Source organism: Bos mutus, chromosome 13 (genome assembly GCF_027580195.1).
Source record: "Bos mutus isolate GX-2022 chromosome 13, NWIPB_WYAK_1.1, whole genome shotgun sequence".
In the NCBI taxonomy this organism is placed as follows: Eukaryota; Metazoa; Chordata; class Mammalia; order Artiodactyla; family Bovidae; genus Bos; species Bos mutus.
In genome coordinates, this window is record NC_091629.1 from 25047009 (window position 1) to 25067796 (window position 20788).

At 46.0% G+C, this 20788-nt stretch overlaps 1 protein-coding gene across 13 annotated transcripts in view; it reads right to left on the reverse strand.

The window, feature by feature from the left end:
- Positions 1-20059, reverse strand: part of RALGAPA2 (Ral GTPase activating protein catalytic subunit alpha 2) — a 280569-nt gene extending 260510 nt beyond the window's left edge. For 6 of the 13 annotated variants that reach the window (XR_011466483.1, XR_011466481.1, XR_011466480.1 and 3 more), the window contains exon 1: positions 19587-20058. Coding sequence is in view for 6 of the 13 variants with exons in the window: in XM_070381165.1 (XP_070237266.1) it covers positions 19587-19692 (106 nt within the window). In the remaining 7 variants the exon portion in view is untranslated. Of the gene's footprint in view, positions 1-19586 lie in introns of all 13 variants that reach the window. The other 7 variants (XR_011466486.1, XR_011466482.1, XM_070381168.1 and 4 more) reach the window with 5 other exon arrangements.
- Positions 20060-20788: the final 729 nt, after the last annotated feature.

A 20788-nucleotide genomic window follows, 5' to 3' on the forward strand; every position in this document is an offset into this window, starting at 1 on the left:
TTGTTATAGAAATGTTGATGGGGAAAGAAAAAGAAACTCACCACCAAGAAGCGTCACAGGCCATGGCGAGCCCATGAAGAGCTGCCTCCAAGGACAACACATCGTCTCCTTGTCCAGTAAGGAAAAGCAGAAAAAATGGGTCCAGATAGCAGGGGTTCCCCCATGATACAAACCATCTTCCACAGAAGTTTCAGCAACACTAGCCAGAATGTCGGGACAGTCTAGGCAGGCAGGGATGCCCTCTCCTGACACCAGCTGGGAGGGTTTAGAACCCCCTGAGTGCGCAGGACCATGCCAAGGGCAGGTAACCAACCTGGAACTCATCTGGGGAGGATGCAAAGTCTTCATAACAAAGCCTTTTCAAGACTCAAGAGGGAATCAGTTATAAGACAGCAGGCATGCTGACTGTGCTTCAGTGGTAACTCAACACTTTTCCCATCATCATTACCATCAAAGAGAAATTCACATCTGAAAATGCATCTATGTATATGCAGACCTAAAAAAATGTCCTTGGACTGATTATATGCAAATACAAAACCTTTGTATGCACAGAGACACTCAGGGGCTGCACAAGCCACCCTCCACCGCCCGCCCCCCACCCCCACACACTCTCCGGAAGATTTTAGGGTCTGGCTCAGTCTTTGCCCCCACACTCAGCACTGATCTCCACACACACACAACCTCGTCCTCCACTCCCTCTGCCACCCAGGCATCCTTCCAACCTCCACTCCTTACCTCTCCTGCTCACTCCTTCTGGAAACCCAACTCCGACAACTCTTCAACCTTCCTGGGCCCTTGAAGCTAATGACCCTACCACCCTGATCAATAATCCCTCTGAAGTCTTCACTTCTTTGTTTATCTAATTTGGCTTCCACAGTCCATCTTTTTAAATTTTAATTGGAGTATAGTTGCTTTGCAATGTTGTGTTAGTTTCCACTGTACAGCAAAGTGTGTTGGCTCTATGTATGCAAATATCCCCCTTTTTTTTTTAAGATTTCCTCCCCATTTAGGTCATCACAGAACATCCACGGTCCATCTTTTTAATCACCCCCCCTCCCTGATCATACTCACTCAATAAAACCCCAGTCTCAGTTTCACCCTTAATTCAACTGAAAGTATTTATTTGTGCACAGCCATGTGACAGATACCAAATACTTTTTAAAGTGCTGAGTATATGTGAAAGACGGAGAAGGCAATGGCACTTCACTCTAGTACTCTTGCCTGGAAAATCCCATGGACGGAGGAGCCTGGTGGGCTGCAGTCCATGGGGTCGCTGAGAGTCGGACACGACTGAGCGACTTCACTTTCACTTTTCACTTTCATGCATTGGAGAAGGAAATGGCAACCCACTCCAGTGTTCTTGCCTGGAGAATCCCAGGGATGGCAGAGCCTGGTGGGCTGCCGTCTATGGGGTCGCACAGAGTGGGACACGACTGAAACGACTTAGCAGCAGCAGCAGCAGCATATGTGAAAGAAGGCTTCCCAGGTGGCTCAGTGGTAAAGAATCTACCTGCCAAGGCAGGATACTCAGGTTTGATCCCTGGGTCGGGAGGGGCATGGCAACCCCCCTCCCTGGAGGAGGGGCATGGCAACCCACTCCAGTATTCTTGCCTAGAGACTCCTATGGACAGAGGCGCCTGGCGGGCTACAGTCCACGGGGTCGCAAAGAGTCGGACACAACTGAAGCAACTTAGCACACATGCACATACGTGAAAGAATGTTTTGTACATGTATAACAAAAAGTCGGACACAACTGAAGCAACTTAGCACACATGCACATACGTGAAAGAATGTTTTGTACATGTATAACAAAACAAGTACTTTACACGCACCCACTCAAGCACCCCCCGCAAAGGTTCCACACCACTCACCCAATTCTCAGATGTCTCAGGGCCAACAGCTGTTGTGCTAGTAACCCAGTGCCCAAGCACCACGAGCCAAGCCCAGCAGAAGGAAGAGCCTAGAACACTGACATAACATTGATACTTCTGGAAGCATGCAGGGACCTAAACTACATATTCCTGTTTGCAGGAATTGAAACGAAAACTCAAACCCTCACTTTCGCTCTGCTGATGGTTTTGTTATTATTACACATTATTATAGCTATGTTGGGCTGTTTTAAATTTTTAAGAAATTCCCCCTGAAAACAGACATATATTCAAATTTGTATCATAATGGACGATTTCCATAGGTGTTCTCTGTAGAATTTAAACTGAAAGCGAGAGTGGCCTGGAGCAGGCACTCTGGTTTTCCCTCTGGGCCCAGTCAGGCCCATGGCAGACCCTTGTCTTCCTAACAGACCCATTTGTTCAGGGACCATCCACCCCACAAAACTGTGTGCTCTTGGGGCAGGGGTGGGTGACCCGATGCTGCGGAATCAATTACAGTGGGAACAGCCCCCCGCCCCCCACAACCATGAGTTTAGGCTCAAGACTGTGACCCTACGAGCACTGGGAAGAATTCTGGTGGAGATGCTGGGAAAGGGTCACGGTTCATAAAGGGGCACAAAGCGCAAGTGCTTCTCTGGACGTTCTGTCCGGGCGCGATGCCCGAGCTGCATTTTGCCACTCAGAGGACAGACCTGCCACATGGAGGAGGACACTAGGGAGGGCAGAGCAGGGAGGGGGAGCCTGTGGACGGTCACATCGCTAAGCTGCCGTGCCAGCTGGCTTGCGGTCACATGCTTTGGGACCGATTTTTAAAGGAGAAAAAAAATTCTTCTTTGTTTATGCTTACACTTGGGTTTTCTGTTACCTGTATCCAAAAACATCTTTGCAGATTCTGACAGTAGAAACAAATCCTAGTACAACTGAAAGGTTGCAAAAGCTATATTCACCCCACTTCATTTCCTAAGGTGTCTTATTTTCATTTCTTTATACCTATATGGTAAGATAGGTGAAGAAAGTAAAAGTCTAGAGGTCGAAAAGATGTTAAAACTCTGTTACTCTAGATTGATAGTCCCCATGTAAAGGTGATTCTGATAAAGATATACTCCATGTACCTAGAGCTAAAGTTTTTAAAAGTAGAGTTATTTTTAAACATTTCTGACACACCTCTCTCAAATGCAGGCTTCTAAAACTTTATTATTAACAGGTATCAAGTGCCAACACAATAAAACAAAATATATACACCAATGAAATATAATGTTTAAATCTAATGTGTTTTATATACATTCACTTTTTATGAAGTATAGTTGATATACAATAAGTTACAGGTGTACAATATAGTGATTCACAATTTTTAAAGATTATACTTCATGCTTATTATAAAATATTGGTACATTCCAATATTTATACCAATATTCTGGTATAAAATATTGGTATAATGTTGTACAATATATCCTTCTAGTTTAATTTATACATAATAGTTTATACATTTTCATATATCTCTTCTTTTGTAGGCAGCAAGTTTCATCTGATTTTTTTAAGGCAACGCATAACTGTTTCTACTTTTCTTTCTCTTTCTTTAAAATCAGAATATAGTTTCTTTACAATGTTGTGTTAACTTCTGCTGTACAGCAAAGTGTTATCAGCTATATGTACATATACAACCCCTCTTTCTCGCATTTCCTTCCCATTTAGGTCACCACAGAGTATTCAATAGAGTTCCCTGACTATATAGTAGGTTCTCATTAGTTATCTATTTTATACATAATAATGTACTACACTTTTCTTGATCTGAATTGGCCTATCAAGAAAATCAGAGATACCAAAGGAACATTTCATGCAAAGATGGGCTCGATAAAGGACAGAAATGGTACGGACCTAACAGAAGCAGAAGATATTAAGAAGAGATGGCAAGAATACACAGAAGAACTGTACAAAAAAGATCTTCACGACCCAGATAATCACAATGGTGTGATCACTCAGCTAGAGCCAGACATCCTGGAATGTGAAGTCAAGTGGGCCTTAGAAAGCATCACTACGAACAAAGCTAGTGGAGGTGATAGAATTCCAGTTGAGCTATTCCAAATCCTGAAAGATGATGCTGTGAAAGTGCTGCACTCAATATGCCAGCAAATTTGGAAAACTCAGCAGTGGCCACAGGACTGGAAAAGGTCAATTTTCATTCCAGTCCCAAAGAAAGGCAATGCCAAAGAATGCTCAAACTACCGCACAATTGCACTCATCTCACACGCTAGTAAAGTAATGCTCAAAATTCTCCAAGCCAGGCTTCAGCAATATGTGAACCGTGAACTTCCAGATGTTCAAGCTGGTTTTAGAAAAGGCAGAAGAACCAGAGATCAAATTGCCAACATCCGCTGCATCATCGAAAAAGCAAGAGAGTTCCAGAAAAACATCTATTTCTGCTTTATTGACTATGCCAAAGCCTTTGATTGTGTGGATCACAATAAACTGTGGAAAATTCTTCAAGAGATGGGAATACCAGACCACCCGATCTGCCTCTTGAGAAATCTGTATGCAGGTCAGGAAGCAACAGTTAGAACTGGACATGGAACAACAGACTGCTTCCAAATAGGAAAAGGAGTACATCAAGGCTGTATATTGTCACCCTGTTTATTTAACTTATATGCAGAGTACATCATGAGAAATGCTAGACTGGAAGAGAAACAAGCTAGAATCAAGATTGCTGGGAGAAATATCAATAACCTCAGATATGCAGATGACACCACCCTTATGGCAGAAAGTGAAGAGGAACTAAAAAGCCTCTTGATGAAAGTGAAAGTGGAGAGTGAAAAAGTTGGCTTAAAGTTCAACATTTAGAAAATGAAGATCATGGTATCCGGTCCCATCACTTCATGGGAGATAGATGAGGAAACAGTGGAAATAGTGTCAGACTTTATTTTTCTGGGCTCCAAAATCACTACAGATGGTGACTGCAGCCATAAATTAAAAGACGCTTACTCCTTGGAAGGAAAGTTATGACCAACCTAGATAGCATATTCAAAAGCAGAGACATTACTTTGCCAACAAAGATCCGTCTAGTCAAGGCTATGGTTTTTCCTGTGGTCATGTATGGACGTAAGAGTTGGACTATGAAGAAGGCTGAGCGTCGAAGAATTGATGCTTTTGAACTGTGGTGTTGGAGAAGACTCCTGAGAGTCCCTTGGACTGCAAGGAGATCCAACCAGTCCATTCTGAAGGAGATCAGCCCTGGGATTTCTTTGGAAGGAATGATGCTAAAGCTGAAACTCCAGCACTTTGGCCACCTCATGAGAAGAGTTGACTCATTGGAAAAGACTCTGATGCTGGGAGGAATTGGGGGCAAGAGGAGAAGGGGACAACAGAGGATGAGATGGCTGAATGGCATCACTGACTCGATGAACGTGAGTCTGAGTGAACTCTGGGAGTTGGTGCTGGACGGGGAGGCCTGGCGTGCTTCGATTCATGGGGTCGCAAAGAGTCGGACACGACTGAGCAACTGATCTGATCTGATCTGATTTGATATTACAGTCAGATTCACTCAGGAGGGAAAGAGTTAGAGATAAAAATAAATAAAACAGGAGCTAAATGGGAACGGCTCCAGCTCTCTCACTTCTAACAACTAAGGAGCAGAAGAGAGGTGCTGAGGGCAGAGAGAGGCATCTTACTTATGTCAAACAATCATTATTAATAAGCATAATAACAGCTTACAAAAGGGATTTGTATATATTAACTCAAACCTCCAACAGCCCTAGGAAGTAGGCAGGGGAGGGTCAGCGGGGTCAGGTCCCGCTGGAACCCAGGCAGCAGTCTGGCTCTCCCTCACTGCTTACCTGAGTGAGCCTAACATTAACAGAAAATGATGGAGGAAGTGCAGGGAAGTACATCTGGAAACACCGTTTTTTTGAAGTACATAAGAGAGAGTTGGTAGAAAGCCTGGAAGTAAACCGTTACTAAACTCCAAAGAGAACCCAGAAGTTGGTATATTTAGGACACCAGAGCCAGCTTGCAAGGGGAATGACCTTCACTCCAAGACAGGTTAAAAGGGTGGCCTTTCTGTGAAATTAATTCAGCAGAGACTGAGACAGCCTTTCGCAAGGGATTCTCTTTACTTCCAGAAACTCGCCCCGCCGTCCCCTGCCCCATCATCAGCCAGGACACTGTCCGAACTGTCTCGTCCCTCATATGAGAAACCAAAGGCAGCCACCCTTCTCCCGCCAGCCTGGGTCTGCTGACAGCGCAGAGCGCCTGGACTCCCAACCTGAAATGGGTGGTGGATAATTTTCTGTGTGAGTCCCATGGGACACAACAGGGCCATTTAAGTATCAGGTAAGTCTTCACTTACTGATGTGAAAAACGTCCAAGGCAGGTCAGATCAGAAACAGAGTGTCAGCCGTGCATAATGACTACTCGTGTAAAACTGCGTTTCTGTGTGCATGCGCAACACATAGAGATCACATATCAGCAACAGCAAGCACAGAAACACGCCTACCAAAATTTTAACACTGGTTATCTGGGGACTGAAGAATGTGAAGAGCTTTTTCACACTTAAATGATTTTTTGCTTATTCATATAAGTCAAATGTTTATAATGAGTATGTAAAATTTTACAACCAGAAAAAACCACAAAACTATTACTCATTTCAGAAACAAACAAAAAAAAGCTGCCAGAGTGTTTCAGAGATTTTCTTTCAATGTCTGATTATTTATCGTAAAAAAGAAAAGCACAGCAGACATGACATTGACCATAATTTCCTCCAAACAGGTCTGACTCTTCAAGCTTGAAGAACATTCAAGACCCAAGCAATACAGAAAAGTAGTATCTTTACCAGGACGAAAATGCCCTAAAAACAGAAAATAATTTAAACTTTCTCTGCCCAACATTGTGAGTAGACCTCTTCTGTAATAACAGAGAAATTTTTTGTACATAAATGCCTTGTGATGATTCAGGTCTAGAGGACTTTTCTGCTGTCTTTAGGGAAAGCTGCTTCTCTAATCGTCATTCACCGCAAAAGGTAGAAAAATGATACAGTCCGGCAGGAAGAAATGATCTCTGTCCAGCCATTTGGTAGCTTGTACTGCACAGGAACAAACAATGGTGTGACACCCCTGAATGCAAAAAGGTGATGAAATTGCCAATCACGGTCAGATTCACTTGGATGGGACAGCCTCAGCACATGTTAAGTTTTGGTCAATCCAGGGCTCATCACCAACTGTGGAGCCGAATTCCCCTTCGATTCAGCAGCAACACCGGGTCGTAGAAACCACATATCTCTTCAATTATCACTGAGCTGAAGACCAAGACTCCCTCAGGCCTTTCCACTAAGAAACACAACCTAGAGGGAGTTCCCTGGTGGCCTAGTGGTTAAGATGTGGGCTTCGGCTCCCGTGGGCCTCGGTTCGACCCCTGCTCAGGGAGCTTGCATAGCTGCAAGCTATGCAGCACAGCCAAAACAAAACTTCTTTTAATGGCTCAAGTTCTTTAAATAAAAAAAGTAACACAATCTAGAGCACAAACAGGGTCCTAATTTAGCAGGTACATGAAACCCAGTCCATCTGCTGCCTTTCACTACCATTCATGGAATAAATTAACACTGCATGGACCCATCGATGTTTTCCTGTGTTCATTCATTTCCAGCCACTGGCTAGTCTCCATGTCTTGTCCACATCGGAGCACTTCCTAAGGTACCTACTCTCTGACTCTTACAAGAATTCAGGGTGATATAGCAAGTGCACTCCACGCTGTCACAAGCTCGGGCTGATGCGTAGTCCAATCTCACGGCCCAGGGCAGTCGAGCATTCCTGCCTCACTGGCCACGGTGGTCCCAGCCTGTCTCCTCATCATGACCCACTGCAACAGCAAGAAAGACCGGCCACATGTGCTGGACATGGCTCCCTCCAGGTAAAGAATCTGCCTGCAGTGCAGGAGACGTGGGTCGATCCCTGGGTTGGGAAGATCCCCTGAAGAAGGAAATAGGAACCTATTCCAGTCTTCTTGCCTGGGAAATTCCATGAACAGAGGAGCCTGGTGGGCTACAATCCACGGGGCCACAGAGTCAGACATGACTGAGCAACTGAACAACAATAACACTCCCCTGGGGCCCCAGGAGTGGGTCTGTTCACACACACACGAGGAGAGAGGTTTCTTTCAGGAGAACTTTATTCATGGTCTTGACTCACTTTTTGGCCATGCCACACAGTATGCTGGATCTTAGTTCCACGGCCAGGGACTGAACCCGTGCCCCCTGCAGCGGAAGCATGGAGTCTTTACCACCCACCTGCCAGGGCAGTCCCTTGAATTATTACTTTATTGATGGGGACTTCTGGCTAGTGAAAACAATCTCTGTCTGGGGCAGGAAGGCTCTTAGAAATGTTTCTGAACATCCGTATAGATGGCTGATCCTCTCCCACAGACTCAGATCCAGGTACGTGGAAATCGCATTTTTGGTTTTTCTGAATGCAAGCTCAGACATGCCCAGGGCTGAGTATAATGCCTGGAACGTGGTTGGTGCTGGATAAAAAATAACATGGGATTCTGGAGCCAGCTGCCTGGGTTCAATCCTGATGCTACCACTCACTAGCTGGGCAATGTTAGGCAATGTTCTTAATTTCTCTGGGTTTTATCAGGAAGACAGAGATAATGATATTCCCCACCGCACAGGGGAGAGGATTAAAAGTACATGTAAAGTATTTCTGGTGGTCCTTGGCACAGGGAAAATGCCGATTAAATGCTACTTGTTATTACAAATATGGAAGCAAGTCACCAAAAGGAATCAAGATGTACAAAAAGCTGTTGGTGTTCTTGGTGTCATTTAGCATCAGTATCATTTAGTGAGCGAGATCAGGCAGAACACAGAGGAGCAGAATATAAAACCAAAGGCTACAAATGCCAATGGAAGACACACAGAGCTGTGGGAATTCTGAGGAAAGAGCGTTTCAGGGAAGAGGGGTGAAGGCACTTTGTGTGAAAATGTGACGTGACTCTGTCGGCTCCTGGAAGAATTCTGCGGTGCGGGATGGGCAGCACCTTCTAGGAGAAGGGACCGGGTATTCGTTTGGGTTCTCTGGGAAATGGATATTAAAACAGGACTGTTCACGCAGGAGGTTTATTGAGGGAGATGCTGTGAAGGACGAAGAGGAGGACCTGAGAAGGGCGGACTGAGCCCTGCACAGAGGAGGGGAGGGAGGGGGGCTGAGAGGCAGCAAAGGTCTAAGGAGCTGCTGGCCCAGGCATCTGGGTCTCCAAGGAATGACCACGTGAGCAGCCCACGTGCTCAGTAACTGGTTGGAGGAAGCCCAGGAGGAGCCCGGCTCTGGCTACCCAGTGGAGGTGGGTCCAAGGGCAGCACCAGAAGCATCAGTCAGTGGGGCCCTGCAGTGGAGCTGATCTGAGCACAGCCTCTCACGGCTCCCACGGCTGGCACAAGCCGAGGTCCTGGTACCTCCTGTGTCCTTGAAAGTATGGTTGAGCCTCAGCAAATACGTGCCATCGCTGAAAGTCAAACACAAGACAATATCCTTATCTTTTTCAAAAGGGTTTTTTTTTTTTTTAACTAAACTGCAACTGCAAAAGCAAAATCAAAGTACATATCTACTGTACAGATGACAATTACTTTTAAAATAGCATTCTGTGTCTTTCAGATGTGGTCTCAGTTTCTGAAACAACATATAAGACGTAAAGTGGTTATGAAACATCTCTTTTCTAAAAATCAAAGTTGAAGCCCTCAGAGCAAGATTCAGAACAAAGAAAAAAGGCTCTACTAAGGATCTAGAAGGAAAATTCCTTTATAAACCAGTTGCTTGAGGCCGCAATTTGATCAAATGAGAAAATAGTTTGCAGAAGTGTGAAGAGCTACACGAATATGAGATATCAATACAGTCAAGTGACGTCTCAGGTGGTGTGAAGTCACCTGAAAAATAAAAATGGAGAAAATCCCGATTACCCTGAAACACAGGAGCCACACCCCTCAGGGAAGGTGCTCCCACAGTGAGGGACATGAAGGAAAGAGGACCTCTGGGGACACAGCCATATCCTCCTCACGCCACCTCTCGGGAAGGGCAGGCAACATCCGTACCACTTAAACTGTCCCCATTTTATTTATTTATATATATATACATATATATACACACATCATATTTATACATATTTACACATATACATTTATATATATAGTCCATCCTAAAGGAAATCAGTCCTGAATATTCATTGGAAGGACTGATGTTGAAGCTGAAACTCCAAGACTTTGGCCACCTGATGTGAAGAACTGACTCATTTGAAAAGACCCCGATGCTGGGAAAGATTAAAGGCGGGAGGAAAAGGGGACAACAGAAGATGAGATGGTTGGATGGCATCACTGACTCAATGGACATGAGTTTGGGTAAACTCTGGGAGTTGGTGATGGATGGGGAGGCCTGGTATGCTGCGGTCCATGGGGTCGCAAAGGATCAGACACAACTAAGCGACTGAACTGAACTGACCCATACATATACATTTCCCCCTTCTGGCCAAGCATTTAATTACATAAGTTAAACTGCATTTATGAGATCATCCCCATCCCCCGCAATGAACAAAAACAAAGCCTCTCCGATTACAGTGTTTATTTTGTGAAGATACATGGCAGAGAAAAAGGAGTAAGACACCTTCAGTTCCTGTCACTACACAAGCGAGAAAACTAGTCAGCAGTTGACTTGCCCCCGTACCTTCACAGAAAAAGCAGAAGCCATGGTCCGAGAGGTCCCTGCACCACCCTGTCACCCCGCAACCGGTTCCTGCTTCTTCCAAGCGGCTTCAGACAGAGAGGAGCCCCTGTGTCAAGCCTGTTCTGACCCACCCTCTGGATCCCACAGCAGATCACAACTTTCATCATTTTAGCCCCTTTCTCTCTACTATTTCTTCAATTTTGCTCTTTTATTATTTCTTTCTCCTACATGTACAGAAACTCAAATTCTCCCAGGTCTTAAAAAATGTAAAAACTATATCTACACACACACACTGACCCATCCATCCTTGATCTGGGATTTCCCAGTCTCTTCCTGGCATATGAATGTGTGCTCTCCCCATGGCAAAACCCAGAAATAGGACTCAAGCTGTCTAGAGCGAAAAACCAGGGTGTTCTGTGCTCCTACAGCTGAGAAGCTCGGGGTGGGGATGGTGCAGATGGGGCTGAGCTCCTCGGTTCACACAGGATCCATGGACCCTCTTCAGTCTCCATCTCTCCGCTCTGCTTCCTTCTCATGGTGAATTCGATTCAAGGCAGGTGCTCCCCCCATTAAGGGCAAGGCAGCACAGGCTACATCCTCTTGGATTGTAATCTCAAAGGAGAGGAGCTCTCACCCTCCAGGCATCCATGTTTCAAACCTCAGGGAGACTGGGGCTCCTGGACCATTCACGGGGGAAGACACTGGATTTGGCTCCTCCTCTGTTTAAAACTCTTGCCTGGATTCCCAACATCCACCCACAGCACAGGGTGAAAAACCGTGCACTCAGCCACAGGGTGGCCATGCCGTCACCTCCGCACCAGCTCCTCTTTTCTGCAGTCTCCTCACCCCCAACACGCCCACCTGGGAAACTTCTGCATTCACAAGTCCAGACCCACCTCAGCCCCGCCTGCCCTCAGGAAGCACTGCTGGGCTCTCCAAGGGGCTTTCTGAAGTGCCTCCTCTCCACCTGCAGCCCCCCATACATTTCCATGCACCCCACCCAGGCACCAACACCCTCGTGGAAATGCAGCCATTTACTTGTCTGTCTCCCCTAGCAAACTGCAAATTCCGTGCTTATGCCTTATTAATCTCTGAAGACACAGCCCTGCCAAGCAGACACACACACACACACACACACATCCACACGCACACACACACACACACACAAACTCAAAAAAAGTATGGGAAACCAAGTTTTTTAAAAAAACCCAAAAACAAGATAGTGGCTTACTACATTTATACTTTAACTATGCTTAATTTTACAGTAAAATAACATATTGCTTCTTTTAAAGATAATTTTAAAGTTTGAATTGAATCGATTTGCTATTTTGAAAGTCAATTTTTTAAAGACAATAAGCAGTTCTCTACAGTTTTATCTCTGGTACTTAGTTTGGAGACTAAAGATTAGTACGCTAAAACAACTAGTAGAAGTTATGCATGTCCATCAGCAAATAAAGCATTTACAAGCAAAATAAAAATTATAAAAGTTTTCATTAAAATACTCTGGACCTACCAATTACCCTTCTTCCCAGAATAAAAGGTCAAAGGCAAAATAAAAATTATAAAAGGTTTTATCCAAAATACTCTGGACCTACCAATTACCCCTCTTCCCAGAATAAAAGGTCAAAGGCAGCCTTTCTCAGTTATCTCAAAGAAAACATCTGAGCTCTCAGACTTTCATCCTAGGTCCATCTTTCTCACATCAGAGAATCTCCAGCCTGAGGAGCAGGGGTGGGGTATCTGTGTGACATATTTGTGTTCAAAGTTCACTTTATACTCCAGAAGTTACAGGTATATGAGCAACTGATGAAAAATGAAGGAAGGGAGCATTAGGGCAAAATCACTTGGCTTCAAACGAGGTCACCGGAGAGAAGCCATCCCAAGACTGCCTGAAGGGCCTGGAGTTATACGCCCCGGCTTCGTGCTGGCTGCAGAGTGTCCGTGTGGCACTAATGTCCAAAGAAATATTTTACCACCTGTGATGGCTGCCAAGGACACGGAGAGGCCAGCGAACACGAAAACACAGGAGGAGTCTTTTTATCTTCTGTCATGTTCATATCAAATACAGCCTCAAGGTCTGCCTAGAACAATACAGTAAAAACAGACTAGGAAGAGGGCATCAAAACTCAAAGCAGCATGTCTAGGAGACATGCGAAAACTGAGGGCCTTTGGTTTACATGTTAACATTCATTCTTGTGGGGAAATATATTCTCTGGTATGTAAATATGCTTTTGAGTCAGGATAACTAGCAAAAGCACGACATGAGCTGAACAATCCTATGACTCCCAGCCCTACTCCTTATGGGCAGGAGTCCACCTCTGGGAGCCTCAGTTTCCCCATTTTCAGGTTGGGTGTGGGGACACCACCATCATCAGAAATTGGGGGACAACCCAGTGAGATCACGACACTGATAAACAACCATGTCACAGCCTCCTAATCCCTCATTAAGCTCCAGACCCCACATCTAACAATTTCCCCAATGGTCCCATTTGGATGTCGCCTTTTTCTCAAACTCAGTACAGTTCAGTTCAGTCACTCAGTCGTGTCCAACTCTTTGCGACCCCATAGACTGCAACATGCCAGGCTTCCCTGTCCACACCAACTCCCGGAGCTTGCTCAAACTCATGTCCATCGTGTCAGTGAGGCCATCCAACCATCTCCTCCTCTCATCTCAAACTCAACACACATCACAACAAACTCACCTTGCTCTGTTATTAGCTCGGGTCTCCTCCCAACCCTTCTGGCTCTATCCGTGGCACCCCCACTCTCCCATATACCTAACATCAATGATCAAATTCTAACAAGGTGTTCGCTGCTGCTGCTGCTGCTGCTGCTGCTGCTGCTGCTAAGTCACTTCAGTCAAGTTCGACTCTGTGCGACCCTAGGGACAGCAGCCCGCCAGGCTCCTCTGTCCACCGGATTCTCCAGGCAAGAATACTGGAGTGGGTTTCCATTTCCTTCTTCCAACAAGGTGTTTACTGCTGGTCAGATTACAAAGGATTTGACTGTTTCACCCTTGCTGCCAGAGAGCACATGAACACCACTGAGGAGAGCATAGTGAATCAAGGCATAGACACACTCAACCCAGCAACCTGACTTCAGTGAATCTATTCTAAGGAAACAATGCAAAATGAAGAATGCAAAATGCCATTTCCCAAGATGTTTAGAGTAGTAGTATTTACACCCGATAAAGAAAGAAAGAGTTAAAAAAAAAAAAAGAGGAAAAAAGGATTGATGAAGAAAGGAAACTATTTAATCACCAGAGGATAGTCTCAACGAATACCTGTCATTAATAAAAATAAAAGTAACACAGGTAAAAGCTAACAGGAAATTTAAAAGGCAATATTTACAACTTGTGAATAAGTGAACTTGTCCCTACTTAAAGCAACAGATGCACAGAAGGAAACATCAAAATATTCAATTCTGTTCTACGGGCATTAAGAGCATCAGTGAACAGCTATTCTCTCCTCTCTGGTTCCAAATTATTTGGTCTGAATCTTGGGGTCACTAGAGTTGACTGGGCTGTGGCCCCTGACCCCAAACCTCTTCTCCTTCAGATTCATCACTCCTCGTCCAGCTTCTGCAAACCACACTTGAATCTAGAATCACTAGTTTCTGGTCCTTCATGACTCCACCCTCCTCTCCAGTTGTCACCTGTCAGCTCCTCCATTGCCTACCTTCCCAAGGTCTCCCCGCCCTCCCACCAGCCCAGTTCTATCCTGGCCCTGCTGGCAGGGAGGCAGTTCTCAAATCTTATCATTTGACCTGCTAAGAATTCTCCAAGGGCACCCTCTCACCTGCAGGATAAAATCAAAGCTTCCAACCCCTTGAGATCTGGCCCCAACTGCCTCAGCTTCTACCCGGTCAGGCTACCCCTCCTCGTCTCCTCCAAGACCTCATAGTCCACCTCCCCATCCTGCCTCACCCCTGGCCTATACATAGCCACTCCAGCCACTGCTCTGACACTGCAGACGCCCTCAGGGCCAGGGTTTCAGCACCCAGTCCTCCATGCCCGAGGTTCTTTGCTCTCATGCATCATCTCCCAGGTGCATCTCCACCACCAGCTCCTCCCCTTCTCGGCTGGAAAAGCCCTCCCCACCCTTGCTGCTGCTGCTGCTGCTGCTGCTGCTGCTAAGTCGCTTCAGTCGTGTCCGACTCTTAGCGTCCCCATGGACTGCAGCCTACCAGGGTCCTCCGCCCATGGGATTCTCCAGACGAGAGTACTGGAGTAGGTTGCGATTGCCTTCTCCTCGACCCTTGACTTTCCCCAAATCTAACCCTGCTCTGCCCAGCAGGCCGTGCTGGCCATGAGTGGCTCCCCAGCACTGGAAATGTGGCTGGTCTGATTGGAGACATGCTGGACATGAACAGTACATGCACGACTTCCAAGACGTGCTATGTGAAGATAATGGGAAAACTGAAGATTTTACTTGGACTACCTGTCGACAAAACAGATGTATCAGGTTAAATAAAAGGTATTACTAAAATTAATGTCACCTGTTTCTTTCTGTAATATTTTTATTTTTTAATATTTATTTTATTCATTTATTTATTTGACTGCACTGGGTCTTTGGTTATAGCATGTGGGATCTAGTTCCCTGACCGGGGATCAAACCCAGGGTCCCTGCACAGGGTGTGTGGAGTCTTAGCCACTGGACCACAAGGGAGGTTCCTTACCTTTCTTTTTTTACCTTTTTAGATGTGGCTACCAGAGCAGTTTAAATTACAGCTATGGCTCACATATATTTCTACTGGACAAAGTGAGTCTAATCTTTAGTCATTCTTTAGGTCCTGGTATGAGTAAAACCTCTTTCAAGACGCCCTATCTTTGGTCTTTCTAGTGTTTTGGAGGGGTTTTTTTTGCCACATTACTCAGCATATGGGACCTTAGTTCCCCATCCAGGAATCGAACCCAAACACTCTGCATTGGAAATGTGGAGTCTTCACCACTAGACCACCAGGGAAGTCCCCCTATCTTTGTTATTAATGATCTTTTCTGCACCTTGAAATCCTATAATGGAGTCCACCATATAAGCCACTATCTAATTACATAACACATTATATGCTTACTAGTAAATATTTTATATCTATTATTCTTGCCACATCAATGCCATGTCTAAACCCTATTTAATAGTAGGCACTCAACTTGTTATTAGGCATGGAATCTCTGCAGCAGTAAGAGAGCAATACACAGTATTTTAGTTTTGTTTTGTTTACTTATTTTCTTTCCTGAGGACGATTTCAACAACGTAAGGAGACCTGGGAGTCGGGAATCGAAGAGCTCTTTGTTCTTCCTCCAACTTAGATAATATATTCACAACATTTAGTGCCTGGTTTGGCCCCCAACAAGCCCCGCCTGGCCTCAGTTCTCCCCCATCCTTTAATATAAAGTTAATAATATCAGGCCAATCTACAATATACAGCCAAGTCAAAGTAGCTACATTAAGTTCTAACTGGAGTCATTACCGTGATACAAAGAAATACTCTCCTCTTCACAGCTAACTGTATCTTTCTCAGCCAGTCGTCTTAAACATGGACTACTTTTTATGAAGAGGGAAAGGATCGATCACAATTACTGAAACAAGAAAGGAAAAGGGACAGCCTATCAAAAGGCTCGTCCTAGCCTATTAATGACAGGAAAGAAGTGATGAGAGAGGAAACTGTAAAATGTCTATTCGGAGCTGAAGTAGCTCATACAGTACACTCACAATAACCTTTACGAGGCAGACATTACCACACCCATTTCACAGAGTGAAGAAACTGAGGTTCACAGATGGGCTGGGAAACTGGCCCAAGGTCGTGCAGCCGCAGGCTACAGATCCAGGTCAGCAGTATCAACTTGGTATTTAAAAACTAATGTGGTCTTATAACTTAAAAATATGTGAAAAGCAAGAGAATTATCTAAATATACAGATAAAAATACAACAATAATTTCAATTCATTTCCTTCAAATGATTTTTTCTTTGCAAATATATCTATTTTGTTTCCTGTTAGTTTATTGAGACATAACTGACATACTGGAGAAGGCAATGGCACCCCACTCCAGTACTCTTGCCTGGAAAATCCCATTGACGGAGGAGCCTGGTAGGCTACAGTCCATGGGGTCACTAAGAGTTGGACATGACTGAGCGACTTCACTTTGACTCACTCCAGTATTCCTGCCTAGAGAATTCCAGGGATGGGGGAGCCTGGTGGGCTGCTGTCTATGGGGTCGCACAGAGTCAGACACGACTGAAGCAACTTAGCAGCAGCAGCAACTGACATATAGCACTGTGTAAGTTTAAAGTGTACAACATAATGATTCGACTTACATATACCACGAAATGATTATCACAGAAAGTTCAGTGAACACCCATCATCTCAGAGAGATAAAAAGTAATGAAATAGGAAAAATGTTCTTTCTTCTGATGAGAATTCTTAAGACTTACTCTTTTAACAACTTTCATATATAACATACACCAGTGTTAACGACATTTACCACATTGTATGTTACATTCCTAGTATTTATTTATTTTATTACTGGAAGTTCATACTTTCTGACTGCATTCATTCAATTATCTCCCCCCACCCCCCTACATCCTGCCTCTGGTAACTACACATCTGGTCTCTTTCTCTTTTTCTATTTTTTTTTTAATTTTTAATTTTTATTGGAATATAGTTGATTTACAGTGTTGTGTTAGTTTCTGCTATACAGCAAACTGAATCAGCTATACATATACATATATCCACTCTCTTTAAAATTCTTTTCCCATATAGGACATTACAGTGTACTGAGTAGAGTTGCCTGGGCTATACAGTAGGTCCTTATTAGTTAATCTATCTTACACATGCGTGCATGTCTGCTCAGTTGTGTCTGACTCTTTGCAAACCCACGGACTGTACCTCGCCAGGGTCCTCTATCCATGGGATTTTCCAGGCAAGAATACTGGAGTGGGTTGCCATTTCCTGCTCCAGAGGATCTTCACAACCCAGGGATCAAACCTGCATCTCTTGTGTCTCCGGCATTGGCAGGCAGATTCTTTACCACTGAGCCACCTGGGTGTGTGTATGTCAATCCTGATTCAAATAGTTTCTTGATCTTGGCTAAGTCCTAGCTTTTAGATCAGAAGGTCTTTTTTTCTAAGTAGACTTTTCCATAAAGTAGCAAATCAATAGGGTATGTGATGTGGTGGGACCACTACATTGCTGTACTATTTGTCTTTAAAGCCTTTAAACCCACAGTTGTAAGCAAGAGTTTACACTAAACAGTATGAATCAGAATGCCTCAGACATGTTTACAAAAATCTAGTCCCTACAGATAAAGACTACAATAATAAACGAAGTAAACCGAGCCAATCCACAACAACAACAACAAAAACACTATACATAAGGAATATGAAAGAGCCCCTCCAGGCTACAAAACTGAGGTCAGATGTGTTAATGAAAGGACAAAACAAAGTTCCTCAAAATGAGACAAACACTTTCAAGTAAACCACAGGGCCTTGAAAATTAATTACTTTCTCAGAACTGCTCAGAACGGTAACAAAGTACTATATGTCTCTAAGAAACCCAACGTCTAGGTTTAATGGATTCTGCCTTTGCAAAATGTAGCCAACTTAATCCTGTAGGCTTGGACTGAACACAAGTTCAAGTTCTCTACCACAGAGTAAGTCCCCAAGCATCAGCTACTTTAAAAAACCTCTCTGCTCTGCCCTCCATTATCAAAAATGTCCCTACAGTAGGTGTTAATCAGTCACTAAAGAGCCCCACACAATACAACCTGTGTGAGCCTGGTATTTCAGTACAGGAAGTAGAAAGCTCAGTTTACCAAGAAGACTGCATTTCACTTTCAAAAGTCTTGAAAGCTAATCCCTCTAACAGTACCTAATTTACATTTCATTCCAAACTGACCAAGCCGGCAGTGGCATCTCAAGGAATCCGAGAATGTGAAAAACGTCACTTGGCAAAACTAGGTGTGTGGATTTTTCTTCCTTAGAGGTATTTCACAGTATAAATAGAAATCATTTGCAAATTTTAACCTCATGAACAAGAGCTTTATTTAAAATTCTCACACGTACAATGAATTCTGTTATGCCCTCTTTCCTCAAGTGACAGACACATGCAGACTTTGTGCCCTAAATCAGGCAATTTTGCTCCTTTCAAGAAGAAAAAAAGACATCTAGAAGACACATAAAGTATCTTTTTCATAGCCCCCAAATACACAAAGACAAGTCTGTATATTGACAGTAAAGGTGTTTACATTCTAAACAAAGATTAAGACTCAAGGAGGTAGGAAGAGAAAACAAATAGCAGAGCAAACTGGCTGCAGATCACAGGTGGCAGGTGAACGGAGGCCTTGGGAACACTTGACACCCACGGGAGTGAGCTTCATCCCAGGTCAAGTGCAGGCCCACCTGGGGTCTGCAGTTCCTCCACACAATGGGCTCACAAAGACGCAAGAAGCCACAAAACTGTCAGTCATCTTGACAATAAAGCATAAGCAGCCTCCTGGAACCCAGGAAAGTCACCCCTCCCTCCCAGCAAACACGAGGAGCCCCCCTCACACCAAGGACACAAAGAAACCGAGTCAGCCAGATCCATGGGAAGAGAAGTGACACTTAAATGTATCCCGAGGCCATTCGGAGGCTCAGTCTACTGGGGGATCAGACTCAAAAAAAAGTAAAATTAAAAGTGGCGGGGCGGGGCTGGGGGTGGGGGGAGATGACAGTTCAATTCAGTCTGCGATGGGACCCCACTTAGGGTCTCGGACTCAAACATTAAAATTAAGAACTAGGAGGGGAGATGACAGTTCGATGGGTGCGTGCGACGACCCCCAGGGTTTGCTGGGGAGGGGACCGTCCCGCCGCAGTCCGGCTCCGAGGCCACCCGGGGGAGGGGGTAAGTTTACAACTCAGGGGGCCTCCGGGCAACACGCGGAGGGTCTGCGTCCCCAGCCCGGCATCGCAGCCCGACGATCCCCGCCCGATCCCCGCAGGAGCGCGCCCTCGGCCGCGCCGCGCCTCACCCAGCAGCGCCCGCAGGTGCTTCAGGCGGGTCAGCACGTCCTTCTTGGGGTCCAGCACCTTCTGGGTGGACTTCTTCACATCCCCGTGGCTCCTCCGGGAGAACATCCCGCCGCGGGGAGCCAGACCCCGCCGGCGGGGCAGGAGGCGCCTGCGCCGCGCGGGTCACAGCAGAGGGTCGGGCCGGCGCGTGTCGCGCGGGCCGCTCGCCGCCCCCCCTGCCCGGCAGCAGCCGCCAGCGCCGCCGCCGCCGCCGCCGCTCCAGCCTCGGCTCCAGGAAGGAGGGGCGGGGGCCGGGCCGGCGCGGGGCGGGGCAGGAAGGCGGTGTCGACGCGAATCCCGCCGCCCCGCCCCCGCGGGAGGTGCCGGCCGCCACCACCACCCCCCGCCCCCGCCACGGGCGGGGCGCACGGGCGCGCGGTCCGGTGGGGGACGGGCCCCAGCGGCGCCGCGAGTCACAAAGAAGGTGGCCTCCGCGCGCACGCTGTCCTCTGAGCCCCGGGATGCTCTGTGACAGCGACCTCCAATCAGGCTGGCGTGTTTTCCGCGCGATTGGTGTCAGTGCGCCCGCTCAGGGCACGTGCCTCGCTCGCCAGGCCACCAGTGCTCCTGGGAAATGTAGTTCTCCAGGAGGCCAGCCCCTGAGACCGCCTCTCCAGATGGGTGCAGCATCTGCCCGACCCCCTACCTACCCCTGGAGGCCCAGGTTTCTGTACCTACAGTCCGGCCTGTGCGCCCACCCCAGTTCTCTCTACTGCAACGTGAATCAAGAAACATTCAGTTCAGTTCAGTTCAGTTCAGTCGCTCAGTCGTGTCCGATTCTTTGCGACCCCAGGAATCGCAGCACGCCAGGCCTCCCTGTCCATCACCAATGCCCGAAGTTCACTCAGACTCATGTCCATCGAGTCGGTGATGCCATCCAGCCATCTCATCCTTTGTCGTCCCCTTCTCCTCCCGCCCCCAATCCCTCCCAGCATCATAGTCTTTTCCAATGAGTCAGCTCTTCGCATGAGGTGGCCAAAGTACTGGAGTTTCAGTTTTAGCATCAGTCCTTCCAAAGAACACCCAGGACTGATCTCCTTTAGAATGGACTGGTTGGATCTCCTTGCAGTCCAAGGGAGTCTCAAGAGTCTTCTCCAACACCACAGTTCAAAAGCATCAATTCTTCAGCGCTCAGCTTTCTTCACAGTGCAACTCTTACATC